This window comes from Styela clava, chromosome 8 (assembly GCF_964204865.1).
Source record: "Styela clava chromosome 8, kaStyClav1.hap1.2, whole genome shotgun sequence".
Classification (NCBI taxonomy): Eukaryota; Metazoa; Chordata; class Ascidiacea; order Stolidobranchia; family Styelidae; genus Styela; species Styela clava.
The window spans coordinates 2,539,296-2,557,730 of NC_135257.1; the positions used below are offsets into that span (position 1 = coordinate 2,539,296).

At 33.0% G+C, this 18,435-nt stretch overlaps 2 protein-coding genes across 4 annotated transcripts; one reads left to right on the forward strand and one right to left on the reverse strand.

Annotated features, from left to right (window-relative positions):
- The first annotated feature begins 242 nt into the window (after positions 1-242).
- Positions 243-7,797, forward strand: LOC120346467 (sialate:O-sulfotransferase 1-like). Its single transcript, XM_039416212.2, has 8 exons — positions 243-544; positions 849-946; positions 1,945-2,038; positions 4,755-4,930; positions 5,397-5,598; positions 6,167-6,432; positions 6,803-7,015; positions 7,277-7,797. Exons 1-8 carry the CDS (start codon positions 441-443, stop codon positions 7,651-7,653), a joined length of 1,530 nt encoding a protein of 509 aa, XP_039272146.2. The 5' UTR covers positions 243-440; the 3' UTR covers positions 7,654-7,797.
- A 307-nt stretch (positions 7,798-8,104) lies between these two features.
- Positions 8,105-17,493, reverse strand: LOC120346729 (matrilin-1-like). 3 transcript variants are annotated; one of them, XM_039416538.2, is made up of 10 exons: positions 17,293-17,493; positions 16,672-16,701; positions 15,999-16,037; positions 15,514-15,534; positions 13,128-13,425; positions 12,573-12,823; positions 11,484-11,599; positions 10,420-10,540; positions 9,965-10,075; positions 8,105-9,647 (listed from the first exon to the last, which is right to left on the reverse strand). In XM_039416538.2, exons 1-10 carry the CDS (start codon positions 17,414-17,416, stop codon positions 9,424-9,426), a joined length of 1,335 nt encoding a protein of 444 aa, XP_039272472.2. In that variant the 5' UTR covers positions 17,417-17,493; the 3' UTR covers positions 8,105-9,423. The 3 variants fall into 3 exon arrangements, with proteins under 3 accessions (XP_039272472.2, XP_039272474.2, XP_039272473.2); XM_039416540.2 differs by lacking the exon at positions 15,999-16,037; XM_039416539.2 differs by lacking the exon at positions 15,514-15,534.
- Positions 17,494-18,435: the final 942 nt, after the last annotated feature.

The following is an 18,435-nucleotide window of genomic DNA, read 5'->3' on the forward strand; positions in this document are numbered from 1 at the left end:
TTTACGAATTAGTAAATTAGTTTGAGATTTGACAAACTCAACTATAGCCTTTCAATACTTTAATATTATGCTACGATGTAAATTTAGCATACACAATGCTGTAGCCAGAACTTATAGAATCATGCAACACGTGTCGTATGATAGCATTAGGCTAAACAGGCCCGAGGCAATGGTTGATCATTATGTACTTACTTGCTTCGGCGCTTCAACCTAATAGCAGATAATTTAATTCTTTCTTGTATTGGAGCCCTGGGGATTATTATAAAAGTAACACGACAAGTTATTGTAATACGTTGTTGTCAATAGATATTAACTTCACTCATTAGCATTCGAGCATCAGCTATGATATCTGACGTAAAGCAATAAAAAATGCAGAATGAAGAAAATAAGTGATTAAAAGTCTGATAGAAACCAGTTCCTATCATCAAAGAAATAATATCATGAAGCAGTTCAGAATATATTGCTCCAGATTGAATTGTATGCTGATGTGCTTTTTCACGATATCGTCAGTTCTCTTGTTTTATAAAGAATATAAATCACGAAGGTATGTTCAAATTTAGAAATAAACTATATCATAATGTACACAGTAACGAGACTATTTTATACCGATTACTAGAAAAAATCTCGTCAACGTAATTTCGAGCAGACGTAGGAATAAATCTTTATATAAACATCCCAACATTGCAGTTAAAAAAGAATAGTTAATTCAGCATAGATAGATGATATAATTTCTCTATTCATTCATGTGGTATAAAGTTGAGGAACACCATGTACTCATAATATTATCTTTCCACGTAGTAGCGTTAAGGTGAATGTGATATAATTGTTTTACCTCAATTTCTGACCAGAACTTACTCGCCAACTCACACTGCAAGGGAAAGTCCAGCTTGGATTAAAGAAGCCAAAATTATGGCAAAGATGGACGAAGGTATACTTAGATGTGCAGGTGTGTATACAAAAAGTTTTCACCATGTTGGTATATTTCTCTGAACACCGAGTTATTTTCTCGTTTTTACCGTATTATGAACCAAGAAAATATTATGCCAATTAGCCTGCAGTACGTATGCATAGGAATGAATATCGAAAGTAGATCATACAATTAATCAATATGTCCGTTGTCTGGCAGATCACATACGTGGAGATAACTAAGATATACTTGAACTGTTAGAATGTACTGATTCAATCAATAACGTGAATCGTCATCGTACAATAGCAATTTTCATGCCTTCAAGTATTAATTTAGTATAACAATTTTGGAATAAAGTGAGATCACGGAAGTTACTAAAATTAGACAGAATATGAACAAATATCTGTTTCAAGCCTGACACAATATATAGGAAAAATTTTCAATCAATCCATATTAGACTTCATAGATTCGATATCTGTATTTATGTTGAATGGTAGTTTAATGAGATTATACAAATGTGCAATTACTAATTAGACCAAATATCGGAATATAATCGAAATAATAATATTTATACGCTCGTTTGAAATAACATAAAAATCTGAAACGAAAAGTCCTAGGTATTACCGTCAACAAATAAGTTATGTATAAACATAAGGAGAAAATTATATTGCAGCTCAGGTGATTCCAGATAAGTTGTACTTTTGAATTAATTAGTGATTAAATAACTGAAAACTGATAATAATCTAAGAGACAAATGTGACGATATTTATCATCATATTAGTTATAATAATGAGTGAGTCTAGTAGATTATTTAAAGCCATTATTTGAAGCCATTTGGCATATTTCCGAATATTGTCGAAAATCACCTTACGCTGGGACCACTATTTTGCGTACAGGCTTATCAATCGTGAATCACGAAAATTTGACAAATATTTACCTCGTGCGACTAAATGTGGTAAAGTTAGATAGAATACGAGTATATTGGTTAGATTAATGTACAAGCGCTATATACTTAACATTTAGTGTTTTGTTTTCAGCTGAGGATATTGGCTGTTTTGCAATGATACCATCTCCAACTGTTGTTGATAAAAACTTTGGGAGAGAACACTGCTTGAATTTTTGTTTTAAAAGGTAAGTAAATATGTATCGCTTATGGAAGCTATCACTTTATACTAGAAAATAAAGTCTTCAAAGTTTGATTAACCAGTGACAAATATTATAATAGGTATAGAGTATTTAACGCCCAGAAATAAACACTGGGTGTTTCCGTGAGCATCGACTTCTTGGTCTACTTTCTGATCAATAAGAAGTAAACAAGGCGTAACGATTCAATAAATTAAGAAATAACTGACGAAAAATTTGTTGGTTCGCTGTTTGATTAAAACGTGGATGGTGGCAATGAAGAGAAAATCTTCAAAGATCAGCTGCTCAAAGGATTTCCTTATAAATATCAAAAACAAGATTTCGTGGTCATACCCGAAGAATCCGATTCAACAGGAGTATCAATGAGGAAAGTGACATTTGAAATCCAAATTAGGATATGAAAAATTGTTTGTCAGCGCAGTGGCAATGCAAGTTGGTTAATCACGTTTATGATTAATATCAAATTGCAACTGGAGTCAGAAAAAGTAGAATGAAACTGGAATGTCATATTTTTAGTAAAATTAGATTACTCATCTATTTTACCGGGAAAGAAGTTGAAGAAAAAAACTCAAAATGCAACAACGTGTTCCAAAATATATTCTCACCTGACAAAACACTACAATATGCCAAAGCTGGGACAAGAATCAAAACCAGTTAAAAATAAAAACGAAACAGAAATTCACAAAAAATACAACGAACAAGAAAGAGATGTCATGAAGTTGATAGAAAAACTTGATAAAAGCCAAGACCCCACATTTATAGACAAAGACAAAAAAAATCTAGTGAAATTGCACGAATGAAAGAAAAAGACCTAATTTTTCAAGATGGAACCCAGATCAAAAACACTTCCAAAAACAAAAGTACAAATCACAGAATGCAATCAAAAAACTCTATCGAGGAAGAGATTATCCTGAACAAAAATGAAATGGCAATGTTTCAAAACACAAACTCCGAAGTTATTATCAAATCGACACTGAAAAAAAAACTAATTTGGTAAAAGAAAAAACTAAAATATTGGAGGACATTATAACTATTGCATTGGGTGATTCTCAGGACAGAAGAATGGCTCAGATATGCAACATTTCAAAGATGAAGCGTGTATCGCTTGTACGTGCTAAATTTGAGTCTGGTTATACACGGTTGAAAAAATTAGAAAGTCAGGGTAATAGCATTTTGTTATATTTTGAAGCAAAGGCATGATGTGGAGAAACAAATTGATGAACTGATAGAGATCGCAAAGCAAAAAGCGCAACACGTGTACATAATGGCAATAGTTCCGAATAAACACAAATTCAGCAAAAGAGTTTGAAGACAATATGTTAATGTCCTTCTCAAATATAAAAAAAACGTCAATTGGATGTTCATTTTGTTTAACCCACACTTTGCTTTTTGGCCCAAGATAGCATAGAGTATTATAAACAAGACGTTACAAATAGGCTTATATTATAAGAAATTTGATAAAATGAACAAATCTACTTCTTATTTTTTCAATTTAAAGAAACATAGGGGCAAATAAAAGTTTTTAAAAAATTGGAGACATGTGGTGATACAATCCTCACAAATATAAATGACAAACAAGAAAAGCAAAAAATTATACGCCAGAGAACAATTCAATTATAGCAATTGCAAAATACTTCAATCACTCAAATTAAAACCAATTGAAACATGAATAAATGATAATTCAGAATATTGTATAAGTGAACAAGAATTAGATGATGCATTTAAATATTTATAACTGAATAAAGCACCTGGTTTAGATGACATGTCAAAAGAATTTCATCTATCATGCTGGATTAGGGTGAAAACTATTTTATTAGTTGTAGATAGCAGCTGTATAGCTTCAGGACAAATTACCGAAACTATGACAGAGGAAAGAATCACCTTGTTGTACAAAAAGGTTGGAAGGAAAAAATTACTTCATTTAGATTATAAATTTTTAACCAAATACCCAAATATTGTGTAGCCGACTTGAATATGAACATTCTATATGGATCCATTCAGACTAAACTGGATTTGTATATAGCAGAAAAATACATGAAAATTGAATAACAATTCAAGAGGATATTTTCCATGCAAACTATTCGAATAATGATTTCCGATTGTTTTCGATAAACTGGGAATAGTGTGAATAGAGAATGCTTGTTCAGAGTTTTTAAAAAATTCAATATTAGGCCAATTTGGATATCTGTTACAAAAATAATTTATACGAATACGAAGTCGAGGAAGATAATTAATGTTTATATTGGCAAAGAATTTATAGTTTAAAGAGGTCTGAGGCAAGGGTGGCCACTGTCTGTAATACTTTATACTTCATTGCTGAAGTATTCGCAAGTAATATTAGAAGTAATCCACAAATCAGATGTTGTATAAATATTGCAAATTATCAACAAAAATATAGGAAATTTGCAGATGATGTATGGTTAAATATAAGAGATTACTATTCTGTATGCGTATTTATCATCCCAGGCGAGTGTAACTTGAAGCGGTTTGGTTGCGTATGTTTCACAGTCGACTACACTAGTAAGATACTGGTATTTAACCGATTATCTTTATAGTTAGTGATCGGTGCCGAACCTATAATTATGTTAAAAATTTGAACCTCTTTCATTTTATTAAATGCGATAAGATAGTATCGTCTGGAATTACATTTTTCATCGTAATCAATATAATAAATTTTATTTAAAAAAAAAAATTATATTTTTAGATCAAATCAATACGCTGGACTGGGGGCTGAAGGTAAATGTTATTGCACAAATTCAATGAAAAGTTTTACAAACGTTGCTCGCCGTTGTGACATCGCGTGTTCGATGGAGCGTTCCAGCTACTGCAAGAGTTCATTAAGCGTAAGGATGTACCGAAAAACACAAGGCTGCTACGAGGGTGAGATATTTTATTGCGTCTCTCACCGTACTACTGCACAGTACTATAATTTTGTAAGTTTAGCCAAGGTTATGAGCGTTCGTAATATTATTAATATAGTTAACGGAGCCTACTGACTAACGATGCTTCATTTTCTGAAAAGGGGTAAAATGAACATCCGATTTTAATGAGGAGAATATAACCAACCCATGAGTACCCTTATCAGCAATACAGCTCAAATTACTTTTACATAATATGTCGTTATTTATATAATTTAGGAACCATTACGATAGTGTTTTATTTGCGGTATAGCCAAGGTGACAGACGAAGTGCAGTTTGGGTTGTTTTGTATCCGATAAGTCTCAGGAAGGGGACAAAATGTCTGTCTGCCGCAAGTGTAAAACAATACGAATTTTTTTAAAGTTTATATTTGATGCAATATTAGTAATTTAATCATTTTAGTGTATCCAAATTAAATATTGTTCAGGGCCTGGTAACTCGTCAATCAGCAATCATGTGGTTGGATGCGTAAAACTCTCTGAGATACCAACTAAGGAGTTGACTGTTTGGAAAATGGAGTTTGGAATGACAGTGGAACAATGTATTTTGAAATGCGAAGAGGCTGGTTTTATTTTGGCCATACCCGCGATCAAGTACCAAACCTGTATTTGCTCACACATGTTGAATACGTAAGTTCAAAGTCAAAGTTAATTTGAAAAGGGGGATTTCATAATTAATAGCAAAAATTCTATTAAAAGTAATCAATGCAATCAGAGTATAAATCAGCGAATATTTGCTCTGTATCCACGCGAGATATTTGCGCTTTTGGTGGATTTTGAGTACAAATTCATATGATGCTTTGGTGCTCCCGAAGTATGCGAACCAAGATGGCGGACATCGGAACGTAACATGGGTAACAGGTTAGGGTTAGGCGATAATTTTTTTCCAATTTTCCTTATTTTAATCCTATTATCAGTTCGAAGACTAGCCAAGAGCCTCCCGTAGTATTTATACCTAAAATTATGGCCTAACCCTAACCTAGTACACATATTACATTCCGATGTCCGCCATCTTGGTTCGCATACTTCGGGAGCCCCCAAGCTTTTTATTAGCAATATCATGACAGTTCTTTTCAAATGCTATTGGAATTGTTTTTTTTACTATTAAATTGTTGGCAAAATCTTAAATATAGTCGATTCTCCCTTCGTCACAAAAATATAATGTTGAAATGACGTGTGACTGATGCGATGTTTCAAGGTTCAAAACAGCAGAAAATGTACGAAAAATGACTCATGCCTGCGACGAAGAAAAAAAGCCAGAGGAAACAGAAGAAAGTTTTTTGATTTATAGTACGCATGTTGAAGAATGCCCGCCAAAAAGATTTTTATTTAATCGCCAGGGACCGTTTACAATTTTGACAAGTTTTTGGGGATCTGGAAATACTTGGTTACGTCATTTGATTGAAGTTGCTACGGGAATTTACACCGGAAGTGTATACCGAGATAACTTCCTTTATGACGGAGGTAAGTTGAACCTAAGCATAGAAAGGTCTAGTGATATGAAGTATCGCAAATGTACGATGTTTGCCATGTTGTGGTATATATTCGAACCAAGATACGCCAGAGTGGTGACATGTGTTATAGCATTGACAGATGGTTTCATTATGCTCAAATTTGATAATTGCGATTCAAAAATATGCCTTTTGCTTAACGCAATAATTATATTTAATAAGATGTATTGGGTAACGTGTTCGGAGATATATGAAATTTGGACACATGACAAGGAAGAATAATACTTAGGTCAAATTAAATATCATTGACATACCATATATATCGCCTTCCTTATTATAAAATGTTTAATTAACTGATAAATTCAATGTTTCTCTCTCGATAGGCATGCTTGGAGAAATGCTGCATCACCTATCCGCTCGTACGGTTATTATAAAGGACCATTTACTAATAGACCCAAAAAAAGTTTCGAAAAGGTATACCTCAGCTGTGTTGTTACTTCGAAATCCTTACGATGCAACTTTAGCAGAATATGCACGTTCTCACAGTCATAATAATCACATTGCAATTATTGATCCAAAAATCTACATGTCTGAAGGTAAGCTATTATTATGAAATTCATGTTTTAGAATATGAGTTAAATGGGAAAGTCTTTAATCAATTGAAATCAGAAACGAAGAATAGATCTACTTTATCGGAACCTCGTTGAAAAGTAGGATTACTATTACTAGCTCGAGGTCCACTCAGTGCTGTAATAATCAACTAATGTTGAGAACAAAGTATAAGCATTATGAAGAGGTGTACATTTCAAATAAGCATTTGCTCCGATAATATCATTAATTCTTTATTCTCTTTTTAGCTTTCAAAAATTCTGCAGGAATTATGGCGCAAAAGTGGCTTTATCATGTCAAAACGGTGTTTCAAACAATACCATCTGTGATGATTGTATACTATGAAGATCTTGTGAAGAATCCGATTGTGGAACTGAGGCGCATAATCAATTATTTACCTTCAAAAATTGTTCCCCGTGATGAAAAATTAGAGCAAAGACTGATGTGTATGATTTTAGACTTGAAGGGAAATTTCAAGCGAGGTTCAAAAGGAATAACATCAAATCCATATACCGATGAACTGAAAACGATATATGATAAAACTATAAATACTTTAGACAAGTTTTTGAAGGAAAGAAACATGACAAGTCTTCCATTTTCATATTTCCAACCTTGGCAATTATAACCTATATTCAGCTATATCCACCACTAGTCTTCTAACAAGATTAACGCTGCAATATGATTCACTGTTTCATTTTACATTTCGGTTATTCTCTTATTATTAAAACGATGGCAATTACTATAGTACTGGTATTAATTTTGAACCGTAGCATAAACAGGACCGAACAGAATTAGCAATAAAGTTTTATACCGCATGGAAGCCCACTATTTAGTAATTTTAGGTATGTTCGTCTTTGCCATTGGCGCTATTTCCCGATGTCACATAACTATTTCACATCAAAGTCATGTTAGCGCTTAAAAAGATTTACCACACTTATCACAACTGAAATTACAGATTATAAGTAAACAAAATATATATACTGTTTTTATCAGCAATATTTATGCTGCAATGCTGCAATTAAATATTTAATATCGCAACTCCGCCCGATTGGAATTTCTAGTGTCTGTATTTTCAGAACCAGGAGCTTAATCACTGGAGCTTAATATATGGTAGATCACAAGCTATTTTTTGTAAAAGGCATATATCTGAAGGCAAAGTATAGTATTGAATCACAATCTCCTTATCTAATTTGAATGCCCAATCAGCATCAGTAACGTTTACAGAGTTGCTGGTATAGAATCTTATTATTCATGCACATGCTAGTTAGACGACTCCTCTTCGCAACATCGATGTCTCAAATGTACGCTGAATATGGCCTTTTAAAAACGTATACTTCTCAGTATAGCATCTGTACGCGCAATATTTCGACCTAACAAAAGCAATAATGAATAAAGAGTCCGCATAATAGTATATATTCACTTTGAAACAAAAGTCAAAGCCAGTATCACTATCATGACTACTAATGAGTTACTTATTTGTTTGTCAACGATTTCTGTGGTACCACAAAGCCTAAATATACATATAAACAGGACCGGCCAAAACACAAAACAGTTTCTTATTATTCCGTCACTGATGGTAGGAATTAGTGCTAAAGTCTATGGTATATTTATATATAATGATTTGTAACTAATGTCGCATGTTCATTTTCTAACAGTCCCCAATTTTCGAATGCGATAGCCTAATACTGGACTGTCAGGAATCAGGATTATAAGTGCCATGCTTGCTAATCAACATGTGTGTTCACCTCCAGGCCAGAGTACCTAATTCTTGTCTTTGTGCAGTACGTAAATACTGATGGGTAATTTGTCTCTGTTCACCATGAGAAGAAGTGAATTCATATGCACAAGCCTTTGGAAAGCTTGCTCGCTTGGGGGCGTTATGATTGTTGTACATTTCCCACTTTTCCGTTCGTGAATAAACAGCTATTTGTAGGGACAGACTAATTCTATGTCATTCCAGAAAACTTGAAAATCGTCGTCATTATATGAAAATACATACCAGTTAAATCAGATAATAAATTTTCAATTCAAATTTTAATATACAGTATATCTAAAATGGAACGCAACCATTAAAACCGTTATTGAACTTCGAAGAGGCATTCGCCATCGGGTGAGAACATACCCCAAATTACTGCTTCCTAAAAAACTCTGTGTAATATCAAATTAGCGAACAAGTAACGAATTGTTCTAAGAAAGAAGAGCCAACTTTGATCACAATTTCTATTCATTTTAATATATTTTTACATAAATGTAGAATATCCAAATGACATTGCCAAAGGTATTAACGTACGAACTCAGTTCTGTAACTTTTACTGTGTAATTAAATAGCTCTTTATATATTTTTTTATTTTATTTACGTTCGACTTCCAATCTCAAAATATTTGCTGTTACTAATTTATGAACGACGAAATATGCAACTTTCACCGCATATCTTATTATGCAATGGGGTACTGAGTCTAATCAGATTCTCAGAGCTAGTCGAGCGATAAAAATTTTCTGAGCCTGTAGACATTGCAGATAAATCATCATCATTTATGTCATATCCAACTCCAATTGATAAAACATCGGATTTGTATTTCAACATTTTTGCACCGTCAAAAATTGAGTCTTTTGGGTGATCTAAACAAAAACGTATTTTTTTCGTATTTGAATAATACAAAAATAAACAAACTTGGTAACTAATTGTTGAAGAATTCTAGTTTTTAAATCAACGAAGACAATTTGATTTTTAAATGAATGCGTATTTTTCCAGTTTACCTGAACTTATCACTTATTAGTTTTGTTATTACAGAAAACTTGTTTTGAACATTTATCTGTCAAAATTTTGTAATACCACTGCATAAGATATTTATTTAAAAGAATGGTATTCGGAGACAATGCCTCTATCATTAAGTGTGCCAATGTTACTTCAACAAAAAGATTTTATAGATATTCACCTTGAAGAATAAGTATAACCATGTTATCAACATGTTGACGATCGCCAGAATCTTTAGTAAAACCATTTATTGCCATCCATGATAAAGCTGCTCCTATGTTTATCCCATCGCCTGAGTCAAAAGATATATTCAGATTAAATAGTCGTACACAAGCAGATATTACCCTCGGATGACGATTTAACATGCAAGTGATGATTCAATTTTTCAGCAATATAAGTAATTAAATTGATGGGAATATTTGACTGATATTAGATAACAAATGTTACCAATATAGCTATATAGTTACGATAGTATCGGATGTTACCAGATAGTACCCCCTTTAATCTGATACAAAACGGTGAAATCTTAGAACTACGTGCGAGCGATAAGCCAAGTATTTATCAATTTTATTGACGACTTGAACTAATAATCGTTTTGCCGAAATACAGTTTCAAGTAACTGACGTGTTTTCTTACCTTTGAGCGAAATGTGGTCGATTGTGTTTATAACATCTTTGCGACTTTCATGAGAATGCAAATCAATATCAGACGATGACACGGTATCATTGAACAGGTATATTCCAACTCGAACACCATCCTGATTTAAATACATTAAAATTGATGTTTTTTTTTAATTAGATAAACTTATAAACTTCGATCTAACTCAATGCAGAAATTCCCTATAGTCTACTACTGGTTTAAGGTCAGTACGTCTAATCCGTGGCAGTTTCTTCGAAATAAGCAAGGGAATCTATTGATTATTTTAGAAATTTCGTATATTTTACTTCGACATGTTTCTGTACAGCAGATGAACAAAGATGATTATTGCTATATAATCCATAGCGCTATAGAAATATTCCAAGCTTTGAAACAGAATTTCCAAAGTGAACTAATGAAATCATATCAGTGTTTAGCAAGGCATAAAGTCAAAGTCCTCTGGAAGTTGTCCGACGGGTTTAGGAAGAAGTATAGTAGAAAAATTGTTAGAATACATAGAAAGATATATGAAGTGTTTTTGTTCCTAGCATGCAGAGTATTCATACACAAGAGTGTATGGAACCTTCCCAAATCATTTCATCGTAATATGCACAAATTAGTAGAAGGATAATTGTAAAAGTTTTATCTTCACTGTGATTAGTTCACTGTGTAAATCTATTAAAATTTATGCTTTCATTTTTAGACTTTTCAGTAGTACCAGTCCGTATACGTGTTAAATACCTAGATGCTATCACCAAAGAACTGCCAAAATAAATAAACACTGCTACGTAAGGGTATATTTTGGTTGCGTACATATAGCGAAAATGTGAGGGCCAATAAATTTTAGGTTGATGAAAACGATAAAAATACGGAAATCTATAAGTTTCAACCAACATTTAGAAATATATTTAATAATTAGTACGAAATTGAACAACTAGTCCAATGTTATTTCAACGTTGTGTTTGAATAATTTTGAGGTAATGAAAACTAGATTTTTGCTACAAAATTTCTGTGATTGCTTCGCTATCACTTTATCTAAATAATGTACTTATAAGTGTACACACCTGGGATACCGGGAAATGAGAAAGAAAATCCTGCAAAAACTTCGAAATGGTGGGTACATCAGAGATTTGAATCAAGAACCATAGGTCGAGTTGAAAATTTTCATCGCATCCTTGACCTACAAATATAATGTTTTATGTCAGCTTAAGCACTGCTATTTCAATAAAGTTTTTTAAAATATGATACCATGAAACTCATTTGTATAAAAGCGAGCACTTTGACTGATAGATTGAATAGATTCACGATTAATCGATCGTGTTAAAAAGAATTCTACTATGTTTCGGATTAGAAATTGATCTCCGTATTTTAAACAACATGACTTATGTTACAGTCTCGATTTCAACCATATGTTCTAACTTACCGATTTGAAGGTTATAACTTAATATCTTTATTCAAAATGAACTGATACTTAGCAAATACCGCATTTGTCGATATATAACAATTATAAAACTAGGCAACAATCAGATTCTAGTGAACTCATTTCAATTGATAAAAATTTTGCAACGCAGATTTTAACAACTAAATGAGCTGCTCGTGCAATTAACTCACAAGAAAATCAATTCTGTGAATGTGGACGGTTTATTCAAAGTATATTGCCAGTAGATAGATAGGGTTTAAATATATAATATTCTAGATTGCTAAGTCATAAAACTTCTTTAGACAAACGATTGTACAATAGTATAAGAGATACATTCCAAAATTGTTGGTTTGTATAATAAAATAGATTTTCTCGATAAAACACCAGCCGCAACTACAGGGATCGACAATAAAACAGGTACAGCATATACACATACACCCAGTTTTAAAAAAAAATCTAATTCAGTTTCGAAGCCATAATTGGTGACATTTGTGTTCATGGATCATCCGTCAAGTATTTGATTTTTTGTTTCGATACCGAAAATAAAAATTGTAGTTAATATATTTCCCTGTTTTCATTTAATACAAAATTGATAAATTTATAAAATGACAACATCAAAAGTTTCAAGAATCAAATACGAAATTGTAGCTCCAAGTGAACATTGATTACTGTGTTAGCTTTTTATAAGTGAAATACATACGAAATCTGGCAAAAACGAAATTCGTTTACTTACAGCAAATTGGTTTTCGGTTCCATATGCCTTCAGTCGAACATTCTGCATTTTTAATTCCGTTTTTCGGCCGACTTCCCTCCGGACAGATAAAATCACATGAGTTGGGTGTGTCATCATGATCCCCTTGGCATTCATATGACATTGGATGTTTAGAACCAAGATCAAGGTCGGAGACGTGGCAACCTGGATTCAGTGCCGCTTCTTTGGGAGAGTAACAGGAATCGAGGTCATTAGGGTGCAATTTCATGACTCTGGAAATATAATTCCATCTTGAATAGATGCTGAAATGGCCATTGACCTATTGAAACTTTACAATCATTCGAATAACAAAAAGCCATTGCCACACTACTTAGAAAATCACATTTTTTCTCTGAACCAGTTTATTGCTACTGTTATTGTTCTTTAAAAATATGAATGAGCCTTCGAGGAGACGAAAATGCGAATTAAGGGGCTTTGAAATCCCAATTTCATCAGACTTCCTTGCCTTTTTAATTTTGGTGAAATATACAATATTACGGAAAGTTAAAACCTGTTTGTGGTGACCATTAAACTTACTTAGATTGGAATATACAGCAGAAGTGAGAAGATACATTGTAAATGACATCGTTACAGCACGCTGATCCTGGTCGATATACTATGCCATGGGGATCACCTGGTGGGCAACATCCGATCGGTCTAGTTGGCGAAAGACTTGAGATAGAAGCCTTTTTTTCCGAATTTCGCCTGAGTTCATCTTCCACAACAATTTCAGATCCGGTGAAAGCCTTGATTTTTATTGAAACCTTCGATTCACCTTCAACTATTTTTCCTAATTCACGAATTTTTGGTTTTCTTCTCAGACAAACCAGCCTACCTAATAAATATTACAAATTTAGTTGTTTTTGAGAATTTGGTTGTTTTAAAAAAGTACTAAAATGATGAAAAGAATTTTTATTATAGGACGTTAGCTGTATTTAGTAACATGTATGGAATAATAATGGCGAATGTCATTAGGACTGTTATGCCTAGTGCAATGCCGCCGATCACGCGCTTCGGTTTTGCTTGTCCTTCCCCGTTACGCCATTATTATTATCACATGTATTCTCACTTTCGCACGACCTTATTCTTCTTTGTTACTATTTAATATGTTTCTCCCATCGCCAAAATCATTCAATAGTGGTATTGTCGACACTTACCAGAAAAATGGAATAGGCAAACAAACTGTATATCATTACAACAATTGAATATTATCACTAAAACACTAAATAGGTTTAAAGTTGTTCTAAACCGCTGGACGTATCTTCTCACGTTATGAATTTCCCGCGATGACCGAGCATAATTTGATGGCAATGATCATAGCATTTACTATGTCGAAACGCTTATTCGACTTTTCAGACTGCAGAAACTAATCGTCAATCATACTACGCTTTCGTGAATTAGTGCAATTTACTAAATTTAATGAAGGTTTTGTTAAGTTTCATTGCATCAGTGTTTGGACTAACACGCGTTTCGCCAGATTACTGACGTGATTACAGACCTCAAGGATGGGCGAAATGGAATATTTTTATCGAATCGAATATTTCGAATACTTTTAACGATTTTATCGAATATAGGGTATTTTTAGTATATTTACAACGGACATCCAAAATGCTAGACATTCTAATGTTGGTGAGCCATTTCCGCCCGTCCTCTTTTTTACAAGGACCAATCCTTACACAACGACGAAACGAACGTCGAAATTTGGTTCATATTCCTTGGAGAACTATGCGTTCATATCGGAGACATATGTTACCAACAGCTAGGAGTAAATTCGGGATTTTATTCCAAATTTTATCTTTTGCATCGGCTCTGATCTTTCTCCCCACCGTTTGTAAATTATCTGTCTCAATTTGAAGCTAACAATATTACCATTTCTGACGCCGGAATGCGGATATTTATGAAGACCTTAGTTGACCTTCTTATGATTTTACTTTACTCTTGTGCCAGTCTTATATTCGTATTAAATAGTGAATAAAAACCCGGCAAAGTCATTGCGTTAATCCTGAATGTTATTTTGAGTTTAAATAATGATTCAATAAATCGGCAATAAAGGCAATTCTATTAGTCAAACAATAATTCCTTGGTAAAATTTGAATAAAAATTTCGCACAATAATTTGTTACCCTGTTTGGCGTTTCCAACTATACGAAACGGTGTTGGTGCTTTATGCAAAACTAAAAATTGAAAAAAATACACAAATACGACTCCTCAAGTTTGTTGTTTCTGTTTGTTAGCAAGAGCCGCGGGGTAATTCCCGCGGAATTCAAGGGATCGGTTTAGTGACGCGCGAGTTCCGTGCCCAAGCAAAGCGGCCTAGGTACTAGATATATGAATAGTAAAATGATTTAAAGAGAATGACATCGAAAGGTTATCGCAACGTAACGATGCACGACGCATTGTTTTTTTTTTGGTTGCGAATCCAAACCCCCCAAAAAATATACGGAAAGTATATGCCCCTGGGTTCGGTGTCGATTGTATTACGCGCGCACACACACTTTGTTTACTCTCATCTTATGCTAACTTTCGACTGTATATTGGAATCCCTTGAAATAAATTCAAAAATTAAATCACTTCGCCGCACACCAATAATCATTCCGCGGGTAACCAATGTGCCGCGGCACGGTGGTTGAGGACCACTGGTCTAAAGAGACTATAGAGATATCTACTACATGACCTTCCGATGGGGTTGGTAACGTGATGTAAAAAATAGAGCTGAAAATATGCATATGCAACCAACTCATATAAAACCAATACCATATGAACATACAGCAAATATCGGGTAAAGTTCCCAGTGCGCATTTGGATATACCAATCGATCTTAATCCTACCATGAACTGAACCGTATACCTTCTGATATTAGAATTTGAAGGCTATCATTCCATTGTATATCTGCGAAGTTACCAGAACTAACTATATTGACTTACCTGGAACCGTTTCGCTGATTTCTATGAATAAAAATTAAAAAATATTTAGCGTTAAAAATGTTTGCGACGGTCATTAGTAAAATCGATTCTATTAAATCAACTAGAAATCTGGCATTCATTAGGTAAGATATACCGAGTCCGAGAATGTCATATTTTAAATACATATATATACATAGATTTACATTGAGTGAGTTTAATATAATATTGTTCATGTCAAAAAAAAGAAAAATATTAGAATACTTTGTCTTTAGCAAAACAGAGAAATTCTAACGATTTACCCGGCCTTGTCCATGGACACCCTATTTCTAGGGGTGCGGTTATGGAAAGAGCGATGGAATATAAGAGGCATTGTGATCGCGCCTCCTACAGTAAGTCATGTCGCTTATTGGTAAGCATTAAAATTGTATTCCCCTGGTTTCTTCACATACTGCCGTTGGTGTTTTAAAACAAAAAAATATATAGGAAGCTTGCAACAATTCACTCACCGCGCAGAAGCCATTCTTCATTATCGATATCTAGAGGAACTGTTGTACAAATTGCATAATTTAGAGGAGCAACATGCATATTATTAAAGAATAGCAATGCTATGTTATGCCAATACTGAATACCTTACACGAGTAGCTTTAGCAAAAATTGACATTAAGCATTGAAACGAAAAGCTCAACATGAAGAATTTAAAATTTCACAAACCCATGCCGTTAAAAATGAATTGGAATTATAGATGAAGTTAATTGCCGAATATTATTAGCAAAAGTGTTGCGTAAGTTCTAATTATTGATCCAACTTTACTTAATGACAGCATATATAGTGAAAATATGAATACATTGGCATTGGCGAAGGCAACAGGTCTACAAAAAACCTTACATTCTCCACATTCGATTATCTTATAGATATACATTATATATATTAGCAAACTAATGCATGGAAATAATGGAGTTTTTCTTTAAATTTAATGATACGATAATTTAAAAAAATGACCAAAATGCTAAAACCTGGAACTAACATATATATAGTAAATATTAAAAAGAAAAATTGAGGAAAAATGACTGGTGCCAATGCCTTTGAATGCTAAGAATTATGAAAGCTTTGGTTAGTACAACGTTGCTAGCATTTTATAAGTTTTATATTGATAATGATAAAAAAAATATTGAATCTCACCACTGTCAAACTCTGGCAATTCAAAATAATCTGAAAGAACATATTCGACTTAATTTCTAATAGCATAATATGCTTATACCTAAATAATAGGAATCTAATGGATTATCAAAAAGCCTGTTACTAAAGTCAGTCGGACTTCCTCAAAACGTCAACTATATTGCAGTGATAATATTTCTAATTTGGTCCTTGCTAAAAACATTTATTGTTTACTGAAAATCTATAGAATTCAACATGCAATCATAACATTCACAATGTACATTTCAGTCGTAATTCAGAAATTATTACAATTGAGGTTTCCGATCTATTTAAACAGCAAATTAATGTGAAATTTCCTAATTTCAATGGGGCCCCCGAAGTCATTTAACTGATGAGTATATAATGCATCTTGCATCAGATTCAAAGTTGCAATTTGTTGATGCATCCTTAAAGTATACTTCTAAATCAGTATATTGATTCCATTCAGCACCGGGTAATAACCTTTTATATAGGACTTTGATTCATCTCTTTTTTCGCAGTAAAATATACTTATCTGAGCTATCTATTTAACATATTCATGAAATTTAATCATGACATATAGAATGATATCTGGTATTAAAAATTTAATATTTTCAATATTTCCACCTTGGAGTTGATGATCTTTTTTGCTCCGCTTAATATCAACTTGTTTCCATATAAAAAGGCTGAGCAATACAATTGAAATGAATCCTATTCCAAATTTAGTTAATCGTATCCAGTACCTCTGCATTTCTCTACGACTCGCTTAAATATGTTTTACGTGAAGCTACATAGCCTTCATCGAAGTCTGTAACAATGATGTTGACAATTAAGATTTTATACACTTAATTGAATGCATATATTTTTCAATTATTGAATAAATAATATATTAGAAGTAATCGGTTGAAGTCTTTTATTTTAATTTCCTGTGCTAAATATTTCAACAGTGTATGTCAATTCAAAGATAAAATTACAATTAATCTATATCGATGAAAACGTTCTACTATTTCTGAAAATACCAGCGTGGACCGAATTCCGCATTTCAAAACGATTAAAATTAACGTAACTGATTACAGTATATGAATCGATTTTATGTGCGCGACCTGACACATATCTGATAATAGACTAAAATACAAACTTCTGTGAATAACAGAATTTACGATTCTTGATTATGAATTTTTTATGAATTTAAAAAAAAAAAACTTTTTGTAATTTTTGTATCTGCCGCAGGCTACCCGACCGGCTGACGTATTTTAATCTTCTTTATCATCTAAAAAATGCATTCATGTTGCACTTTGTAACAAGAGACTAATTGTATATTTCTGTTTATTACGCGGTACTTCTCATTTTGGTTGTATAATATTTACTTTACGTTTATCGTTATCCCATATTTCACTCATTTTTTTATACAAAAAAAGAATTTGCTTCTGCAAACTTTCACCAAAAATAGTGTCAAACACTAAAGTGTTTTATTTTATACACTTTATCAAAAAAAAAAACGATTAAAATATAAATCAATTCGCACAAAAACTGGCACGATAAAAACTTAAGTCCATTCTTGCGCAGTTCAAAGATGATTTCATTTTTTAATGTTACTTTACGGTTTTGGGATTAGCTTAATGATTTGGTGAGACGAAATCCATTTGCATCATACCATAAAAATTTCATATAGTAGTCTAAACAAAAACTTGACAAACCAGTTGTATCGGTAAATAGCCTTTGGCGCTCGAAGTCGTTTTGGACAACATAGAAGGAGAAACTACTACCATA

Coding starts and splice junctions, on each gene's coding strand:
- LOC120346467 (XM_039416212.2), top strand. CDS start 441: ATGAAGCAGTTCAGAATATATTGCTCCAGATTGAATTGTATGCTGATG. Junction 6,433..6,802: donor TAACTTCCTTTATGACGGAG/GTAAGTTGAACC, acceptor CTCTCTCGATAG/GCATGCTTGGAGAAATGCTG. Junction 7,016..7,276: donor AAAAATCTACATGTCTGAAG/GTAAGCTATTAT, acceptor TTCTCTTTTTAG/CTTTCAAAAATTCTGCAGGA.
- LOC120346729 (XM_039416538.2), bottom strand. CDS start 17,416: ATGCAGAGGTACTGGATACGATTAACTAAATTTGGAATAGGATTCATT. Junction 15,535..15,998: donor TGAAGAATGGCTTCTGCGCG/GTGAGTGAATTG, acceptor TTTTATTCATAG/AAATCAGCGAAACGGTTCCA. Junction 10,541..11,483: donor CTCATTTCCCGGTATCCCAG/GTGTGTACACTT, acceptor TATTTAAATCAG/GATGGTGTTCGAGTTGGAAT.